At 33.1% G+C, this 10,734-nt stretch overlaps 1 protein-coding gene across 1 annotated transcript in view; it reads left to right on the top strand.

Annotated features, from left to right (window-relative positions):
* The window catches only part of Smp_164830 (putative ssm4 protein), a gene marked incomplete at both ends in the record, with an annotated part of 41,019 nt that extends 35,250 nt beyond the window's left edge, over positions 1-5,769 (top strand). The window contains 4 exons of the mRNA XM_018799956.1: positions 1,690-1,804; positions 2,771-2,974; positions 4,862-4,916; positions 5,672-5,769. Coding sequence (XP_018653817.1) covers positions 1,690-1,804; positions 2,771-2,974; positions 4,862-4,916; positions 5,672-5,769 — 472 coding nt within the window. The remainder of the gene's footprint in view (positions 1-1,689; positions 1,805-2,770; positions 2,975-4,861; positions 4,917-5,671) is intronic.
* Positions 5,770-10,734: the final 4,965 nt, after the last annotated feature.

Raw genomic sequence — 10,734 nt, 5'->3', positions numbered from 1 at the left:
AGTAGTCTAGCTTACTTAGGATGTCTTTTAGCGGTCCGTTTTCTAGTTTGGCCAGAAAAATGTCAGCAAGGATCGGGCCTAGAGGTGATCCCAGTGCTACTTCATCTACTTGTCTGTAAAATTCATTGTTAAACTTAAAACAGATTTTCATAGTACATTTCGACAGAAGTTCTTTTATTTTACTTACTGGAATCCGTATCTCGATTTTCTTTTCTAGCACTTGTTCACATATGTAATCGATAATTTCAGCCAGCTGGATGTCAGTGAACAAGGATGCTATGTCTAATGATAGCGTGGTCTTACCATTTATATTCATATTTTTTTATTGAATCCACAAATTCTTTAACACTGTGTTTAACCAGTTCTTGGTGTAATGGTTCTAATAATTTCACTAACTATTCTTTGTACTTCTAGGACATAAGTCATATGAATCCTTTAAGTTTTGTAGAAGATCTTCGACGGCATATAATCTCTGTGCAATATTCCTTTCTAACTCAACAATATATTTTTGAAGAGATTCGATTTGACTAAGCGCATATCTTTTCAGTGATTTAATATTAGGTTTAATTTTATATCGACGTAAGGGTTTGCAATAGTCTTTGGGATATCGGTGTGTAACATTGCAATTACGGATAAAATCAAGATTGCTTTTCGCTTCTGTGAGTTTCGCACCATAATTCAGGAACTCATTGAGTCCCTTCAGTGCAACTGAGTGCTCACTGGATTTTAGCAGTTTAAAGATCCCCACTGAATATTCAAAAATGAACTTCAAAATTGTGTTGTTTGTAAATTAGAAAGGTCATTTAATAAAGGTCAAAATGATTTACAATAAAGTGTCCAGTCACAATCAGTATAATAGTATATGTCGTAACAGATGCAAACGTTCACCATTTTTAGCATATAACATTGTCAAATTAATTAATACATGCCTCATTTGGCCTTTGTAAAATATCATAAATATGGACTTATAACTATAGAGGCTGATGATGAAGTTATTGGAAACAATTGTTCGCTAAAATATTGTTCATCTTTGTAAGTTAATTAGTTTGTCATAAACAATGTATAATTTGAAATAAATGTACATTTACTTGAACAATCATTCCACTTCTACACGTCAAGATTAATTTAATATCATAATGGTATAATTAGTATCAGCGGTAATAAAGGAAAGTTAGGAATAGAGAATGTGTAGTTTGAGTAAATGAAAGGTATTTGTATAATACAATATGTGAAATAATATTCGAAATTTAGGATTTTGGGTTGCGAAATGAATGAATACATCTATGTCATGCAACCATTTGTAAACCTTGTCATTTAACTTCGACCCATCCAATCACTGATTTATTGAACTCCATAAATACAAAATTATCTAGTCGTGAATCAAAACATATAGATGATAATCTTCTTCCGTTCGAAATGACAACAACATTTGATATCTGCTGGTGTTCCATGTCTCTTATTTCGGAAACGTAACTATGTTTTTTAAAAAACCTTTTTGTTTTGGTAACTGATATTAAATTTCATATCATTACATTTAATTGTTTAAATCCCTTCGTTACTATCTTATATTATCTGTACTCGACTTAATTTGCTTAGTTCTAAGCAACAATGATTACTGCTCTCATAGTTATTATTTTATGCCTAAATGTCACTTATTATCAATACTTTTACAAATTACTGTGCACACAGAGCTTGTTATTGGACCGGTCTTGGTTATATATACATCAAAGTTGCATTGCTTTCTTTAATGGAATTGGGTATTTTTCCCATTTTGTCTGGATTTTGGATAGATGCTTGTACTTTGGTAAGTATACCTCACTTGATTGTCTATCCAGCGATAAGTAATTTCACTTATTATTTTTACCAGTAAATACTATTGTTTATTTTTGAATTTTGTCATAACCTTTAAGCAAATTTAATAAAATATGGTGTTCCATGAATAAAGAACGCAAAGCGTTTAAATTATAACCACTGATTTTGCATACTAAGCGTAAAGATCTATGTTATTGGAAATGATTTTTTTCCAGTTATTGATTTTTATACTTCAGATTTTACGTATGATTTTGATATATTGTTTCAAATTCGAATAATTGTCGCGATATTTGCAAAATACTTTGTTTGCTTGACGCACTTTCTCAGTGTAAAATGTCAGTAGGCTTTTTGTTATTTTGAATGGCCGTCAAGTTTGTTGTTGTCTTTTTTTTATCAATGATTTGTAACGTTTAGAAAAGGCAACAATTTTAGTACGCTAGTTTAAAAGTACCGAACTGACTATATTTAATACTTTAATTATACTTTGAACTAGCGCCGAAAAATACTGATTAGATCGTGACTTTCACATATATGTACCAGGTTCTTCTATATTGTGTCTAACTACTGACCCACAAAGGAAGTAAATAAAGGGAAATGTACAGTTTTCCGAAGAAAAACTCAACTAGTCTCTAGCTACTTTTCAGTTACGAATCTACAAACAGACAAAATGGACGGGCCAATATTGAACCTTTATCGCTTTATCAAGTTTAGATGGTTATAACTAACTCGAAGTTTGTGAGATTATATTTAAAGCAGCCACTTATGTTAAGCTTTCCCTAAGAGACACAAGATTATTAATTAGATTGACAAAGGTGTCAGTTGTTAATTGAGGGATGGGATGCATCACATAGTGCTGTTCGACTGTAGTGATAAATTGAAAATACTTAGATTAGTTTTATTTCTCATACTTTAAAAATATAAATATTTAAGTACAATTTTTTTGCATACATTTATGTAGTCTCTTTTCAATGCGACGTTAACTCAACGAGCTAGTGTGTTTCATTATGCACCAGTTGCTTTTACCTTTATTCATTGGGCAATTGGCATGTTGTACATATTTTATATGGCGTCTTTGCTTGTACTGGGTCGAAGTGTACTACGTCCTGGTGTTTTACGCTTCATATATCATTTTAATGATCCGGATTATAAGCCTATTCAGGATGTAAGCAAATATTTCATTGTATCTTTTTAAATAATCGTTATCATATATGTTGTTATTTCTTTGTTCTACTTGTTACTGGTTTCGTTTCTTACGTACGTACGTATGGACCATTGGTTAGAAATCCAAAGAAGGCTCTTTCGTTTACAGTTCAATATGTAATGACTGACTGCATTCCGTGTAAAAATCTGTGTTTAAGTTATGCTTAGCCCTTCTTCGGTGATAGTAAATTGGATGCTTGAAGCAATGAATCCAAATAGACTGGAAATATTATTATTATCATCATTAATATTACCATTTTTAGGATTATCACTATTAATGGCTTTATCCAATACCATATTTTTGGTACAATATAAAATTCTCAGCACAGAGCATTTCAACAAGCTTGTTTTACAAAGCAAAACATAAACGAAAATTACATATATATATATATACATAAATTTGGTTAATAAAGTGCCTGGAATTGGATATGTTTTTTGGATTTGAATCTGTTCATCTTTTTAATTTGAAACATGTTTAAGAATACAAGTTATTGACTAGCTAAGCCTTAACGACCTGTTTGTCACATGATATATCTGCTAGATAAGTTATTGTAGAGCTTTTATATCTTTGCTTGCGTTCATGGATTCTAGTGTTTTATCAGAAGATATATATGAGGAGGAAGATATAAATGAAATGGATAGTTAGTATATGATAGTGCGGTGTGTGCTACTTATATAGACAAAAGTAGTATACAACGATAGTCAGGATTAGGATATCTGATGTAAGGAAGGTCGAGAAAATGAGAAGGAAAGAACGGGAACAGAAAGCGTTTGGTATGAAATGGAAGAAACAGTGAAGTCTGAGACGATTGATTGACATTGCAAGGGAACGGTCAGGCTGAAACCATTGATTGATATTTGCAAATAAAGTATTTACTGTATAATTCTCATATTTGACTAAGAGATTTTGTAATTTTGTGTTCAAATACATTCGATTGTCCCCACTGATGTTCTTGTTCGCTGCAATAGGGCGACACCTGCTAGAAGTTTGCAAGGTTTTAGACATCTATCTACAACTATATAAACAATGACCTTAAGAAATTCGCCACACCCTGTTAACTGCCTTTAGCACTCTCCGTAATACAGCAAAGTCTTTTCTCAAAACTGCGGTAAAGAATAATGGAGAACACTAAGGAATAGTATGTAATATGCAATAACTAACAAACCCCAAGAGTAAATGTCGAGTAATGCCAAAGTATGCAGCCTCGTTATATGGTAAATCTATGAAAAACTTTCCTCGATAACAACAAAACATGAGAAGACCAAAGGAGATCCGACGAAAACCTTACGCCAAGACAAATGACCTTTGACACTATTTTTATTGCAGAATCTCAAGTAGTAATTTTGTGTTCAAATACATTCGATTGTCCCCACTGGTGTTCTCGTTCACTACATTATTATTATTGCATATCATCTATCGATCAGTATTCCATTTTCTTTCATAAATATAGAATTTCGTTCGTTAAATTAATAAAATCCTCCAATAATAAGTTCATTTGTTATTGGTACACTTTAATATCACACAACACTTGCGTTTACGGAATTAACTGAACTATATTGTTATTGTTGTGACCTGAAGTTTGTCGAGTAATTGTAAAATAAAATTTATTTGACGAAAATAATCGAGTTTATTGAGCTTGTATAAATTGAAGTGATGTAGCCCAACGAGTCTGTTGTCAAATTATACTAAGATATACATGTACGTTCGAATATATCCTTGTACAGAAATCTACTGTCTTGTTTCTTTCATTTATTTATTTCATAAGGTATTTTTACATAATTATTATTCTTGACAACGGATTGAACAGAAAGTTACACCATATTTTCATTTGTTCTGTTTTGATTGCAGATGATACTTCAACCATTACCATTATACATACAACGTTTAATTGCTATTTATGTAAGTGCTGAACAATTTTCCACTGTGAGATTATGTAATATCTATGGTCATACTACTTATACTTAAGATTGAACACCACTGTAATTCATATGACCACAAAGTGATAACGCAAATACTGGTACATTCAAGGTTTATTGACTCTCAAAAATACATTGTGTAAAGAGATCCTCAAAACCAAGTCGTACAAAATCATATAATCATTTAAACTAATTACGCTCATTTTATATACTGACCACTAGTTAATTATATCATATAAATGAAAAGATACACAATGTTACTGTAAAAACACATACGAAGTTAACATAGACCAATACAAAGAATATAATTTTCATACTGGCCAAAAGTTTTTACATTCAATTGATAGAGAAAAGGATTGACCCGGAATAATGTTATCCTGAAAAATATAAGGATAATATCATAATAACTAAATATGTTACAGTAAGAATGAAACTGAAGTCAAAATATCACTAGATAAAATAAATGTCATAAAATGTCATCTCGAGTTAGAGGAAAAATAACAAACATGGATTTTCCGTTTTCTCCCGAATTTACCAAACTATAACATTAAGTTTTAATTGACTATTCACATTTAAAATCCTATGTAATTTGGATGGTAGATTAATCGCATATGGTTATTTGGATTTTTGTGTTCTAAATAATTAGTTTCTAAGTTACTTGAAAGATAATTATAATAATATTAGTGTTAATAATGCATTAGTTTCTATATATTTGTTTTGTTGTTTTAAATTGTCTAGTCAGTTTGGGGTATATTAATTGTACTTATGCTTTGGTTACCTACAGAAGTTATTCGGCATTTCTTCCCTAATTTCCTGCCATTTCGTATTAGTGCAGCTTAGTAAGTTCTGGAAAAAGTAGTAACTATGTACAATAATTTACTCTGTTGTATTGTGTATGGGATTATAAATATTAAAAAAAAAGTCGGAACTCTGGTCTTTATTATCTAAATGTTTTTAAAGTGGAACAGTGGTGTTTAGTGGTCAAAGGATTCACGTTTCGACTATCGGTTGTAAGTTCGTTCACTTTCTAATTTGATTTCCTTTTGGTAGCCTTTTTACTAGTTGATAAATAGAACAGATCGCAAATTTGAGTCTCACTCTACGTACTTCGGTTTGTCCAGTTGGATATCATCACTGGCCTACAGCAAAATACACAAATACGTATATTATAGATAAGTTGCTTCATCAACACTCTCACCGGATACAGAAGACTCGACTAGCTTTCGCCAACTTTTATGGCGTAGGCGAGATGTCCGTCTAGCAACCAAAGGACGGGTTTACTGTGAAGCAGTTCGGTCCGTCCTACTTTATGGCAGCGAAACATGACCGATAAGAGTAGAGGACAATCGTAGGCTACTAGTATTCGATCATAGGTGTCTTCGAAGCATTGCTCGTATATCCTGGAACCACCGAGTAAGTAATGCAGTTGTTAAAAAAACGGGTACTAGGTAAGGATGACAAACCGATTGGTGAAGTAGTGAAACTTCATCAGTTGAGATGGCTGGGACACGTGTTACGTATGCCCAACCACCGCCTGGCCCGATGTGCAGTGTTTCATGGTGTCGGAGTAGGTTGGAAGAAAGCTAGGGGCGGCCAGAACAAAACGTGGCACAAATCCATGAAGTAACTGACAAGTGGACTGGTCCATGTTAGTAGGTGTAGACTACCTGTTTGGGATTCGCGAGATGATAGCAATCGATGGTTAGAGACCTTGAATGACATGGCTTAAAATCGTTTGCAATGGCGAAGGTGCATCCACTCTTTATGTTCTACTAAATTCTAGTGTTCTGAATTCTTCATGTCCCTATCCTTTTTCTCCTTCCAAATTTATTTCACTGTATTACACTTTTTGAATAACATCTTCAAACCCTAATCTTTCACATTACTGCTTATACTCTTACTACTTCTACCACTATGGGATTTGAATCGACAACTGCATCTCAGTGCTAATGTGGTATGGCAGCTCGAACTGATGTACGTACGTACGAAGTTCTAAGTTGTGACTCACCGGAGATCAAATTGCGGACCCTCAGGGTTTGTCAGCGATCGTTCAATCTTCAGATCATTAAGTTGACATCCTAAGGTTTATACCTCTTACTCTAATTGTATTGCAATATTGCACAGCTATCTTCCAGTACTATTAATGAGCACCCACCTCACACTTGATACGATTAAGCTCCTTTAGTCATAGCGTTTCAGTAGAACTTGGAGATTACCTCTGAATATTTTTCAATCGAGAGTACATGACTGTTTTTTAGTGAGAATTCTGTTAACTCCATAGTTTACATCGCGAACCCAGCTTAGTCCACCATTGAAGACCAGTAGACACTAGATGACACTTGTTGACCTAATGAGAAGACAGTTTGGATTGCAGAACACAACACGCTTCTAATGGATGATTGAAGACTATGTATACAAATTTTGTAAACGCTTTGTAATTTCCAATGGTCAATTCTTCTACCCATTGTTCTGTTCTACACCAGTACTTCCTGGTTCAGAACGGTTTTCCTACTAAAATCATTTCGTGGTGTAAATGTTTCCTATAAATCCCTTACGGTAAGAAAATATCTGAGGATTCCTAATGAGGAAGTTAAAAGATTCATAGAAACCTGTAAAACAAAAATTAGCATTTCTTTGACGAACTTTAATACATACGTTAAATATTTCATTAGCATCAAGATTAAAAATAACTAATGAGTGCATAAAAAAACACATCAAGTAACATATGGTTTACCTCTGAAATTTGAGTGTAGTTGAATTATACATAGGTTATTGAAAATACATATTGTCATATTTCGGTTATTACATTAGTTTATCAAAGTTTATCAAACGTAGGTCACCTAATGAAACAGATGAATTTATTGATAAGAAAGGTTTAATGTTTCCAAATCTAACCTGTAATGGTTTTGATTATCCCGTTGTTCGATGTCGGAGTGAACACCAACTCTAGCTGCTAGCTGAATTCCATTTATTCTGTTTAATTTTTCTGTTAGGCTGATTCAGTATTATATATATATATATATATATATATATATATATATATTCATATCTTTCGTTGTATGCTTTTATTCAAGTGAAAGTCCATTGGATTATTCATTGGAAATGATACTATTACAAGTTGTTCTACCATTCTTATTGGATAATCAAGCTAAAACAAGTCTTCGTCAGATTGTACGTTGGTGGTGTTTATGTGTATCATGGTTGCTTGGTTTACGTAGTTACTTACTAGGTGATATTCCATTTTCACCAGGGGTTAGTTAATTTTCATTATTTTTTGAGGTAAATGTTTGCATAAAAGAAAATGTACGCGTAATATTTTAACGTGCTATCAATCAAATAAACCGATCACAGGAGATGACAAAATAAATACTAGGCACTAAAGTGGTAGTGCGTTTTACATTCTGAGGGTCGTAAATTGTGGGTATTATTTAATACTGTTAGACATATGTTTTGTTTATCTCGCTTTATAATCATGTTAGAGTCAAATAATTCAAATGCTGTTGGTTGTACTCATCCTATGGGTCCATTACGGAAATTGATATCTCGGGAAAAACAGTTGAGTTATTGACTACGAGATTAAAATGTGGTCCCGCTATTTGGTAAATATCACTTAGTGAGAACCCATTATCCTAATTATTAACATTGTCAAGAATGCCTTGGAAGTCCTAGAGTTCTTCTCCACTTTTTCTAAAAAATATGTCTTGTATCGTCTTTTTGACCACTAGTCTTTACTTAATGTATAGGGAAGTAGGGAGTTCTCTTGATCCAGATTATGGCTTTGAGGTGATAGGTTGCCTCATATCTTGAGACTTGTAACACGTGAGTTCGATTAGTATTTGAGTGAGCTTGAGGGCAGAGTAGAGAAACTACTCTACCAATTGCATATGAGCTGACTGGTTGGCAAACGGAAAAAAAAGACTATTTAACTGCAACCCCCTCTCCGACTTATTCTTGATTCGATTAATTCAAAATAGGTATATGTATGAATGTATAACTAACAGGACTACAACTCACAAGAAATGAGAAAAATACAAGTCTAACCAAACTAGCGTTTTATAATAGAAAAAGAGGAATACTAAGATCACATCTAAGTTACTGCAATTTTGGAATAAAAAAGAATATAACTAATTTATACATTGAATGAAAGCATATGATTCATAAAACACAACAGACATCTGAATGTTAATACCTTATGGATTCGGAATTCAGCGACACAATGTCGAAAAAAGTGTACGTCGTTTGTAGTTGCTTCTTTATTCCTCTCTTCTAAATAAATTTAACTGCTATTTTTTCATGATAAAAGTTAACTAATATTTTAGGACGTATAATTAACACAAGATGTCTTTGTAAGTATCCGGGAAAAACCCTTCAGCAATCTACCATCCCACCATAGTGCATGCGATGTTCAATTATGTAGACTAACAATCACATTACAGTTTTAATCGATAGAATTCTCTCTCTCTCTCTCTCTCTCTATATATATATATATATATATATATACGTAAGACTAATCTTATACTGTTCGCTTCGTATTCCTGCTGGAAACAATTAGTGTCTTTCTGACTGCTATGGTATACCGTGAACATGAAGAACCGACAACTGATAACAGTGACAGTTAAAAATTAAAACATCAAATATATTATATTCTAATGTAGAATAAATGAAAGGTAAATGCTAGGAATGATTTGTTCACTATTACTATGTGTATACTATTATTGTATGACTATTTAGCAACTAGATTATTACTTACGTACGCCTGTTACCCCTCATGGAGGAGTGTAGGCCACCCACGGGGATTCTCTATTGAACTCTTTCCTGGACAATCCTTTACAGTTGCTATTCATCCTTTTGATATCGGCTTCTAACTTTCGACACATTGTGTTCTTTGATCTTCCTCTTATCTATTTCCCTTCAGGATCCCAAGTTAGCACTGGTCTCGTGATTCAGTTTGATGATTTCTGAAGCGTATTTCCTACCCACTCCCAACATCTTTTCTTCATGGTTTCAACTATTAGTTACGGTCTGGCATACGCACAGCAACCGCTATTTCCTATTATGTGGTATTATGCGATCTGATAACCGTGTTGATAAATTGCATATGTCTAAAATACATGGTTCATACAGTGTAAGCTGAGCTTGTGTTCTTGACACAACGAGCAGTGCTAGGCGAGTAGGACCAATAAGGACTCTGAGTTGACTATGTGCTGTTCGTTATGAGTAACGCGTCATTGGTTTGACACTGGGTCAAGATCGTATATGTCGATATTCTGATTGGCGATTTAGTCACGTGATATGTTGATAAGCCATAAGAACATAACATAATAATATTTTGAAATCATCAATATTTGTATCTTGGACATTTTCCCTTCTTTGTGTTGTTGACTTTTGTGTCCTGTCTCTGTGCACTTTTATTATTATTATTATGTTTATCACCTTCTTCATGTTACAACTTGAACAGATTTTTAATAATAGTTATATTCTTAATTCCATTTGTACTATCAATCTTAGTCAAATTTCAGGTTTACTTGATTTCACAGGTTCTTATGGTGTGTGCCAATGATATCGACATAAGTAATGTATAACGATAGTCAGGAATAGAATGTCTGGCAACAGAAGGTGAAGATCGAGGACAGAAGAACGAGAACAGAAAGTGATTGATATGGAAATGCAGGAACAATAAATTCTGAGACGACCGACTGATATTTGCAAAAGAAACAGTCAACATTGACATAATTGATTAACATTTTACAAACTAAGTATTTACTGTAAGGTTCTCAGATTTTATTTGGGTGTCCTGTTATAGTG

Source organism: Schistosoma mansoni, chromosome W (genome assembly GCF_000237925.1).
Source record: "Schistosoma mansoni strain Puerto Rico chromosome W, complete genome".
NCBI lineage: Eukaryota > Metazoa > Platyhelminthes > Trematoda > Strigeidida > Schistosomatidae > Schistosoma > Schistosoma mansoni.
This window is presented reverse-complemented; position numbering and strand designations above follow the sequence as displayed.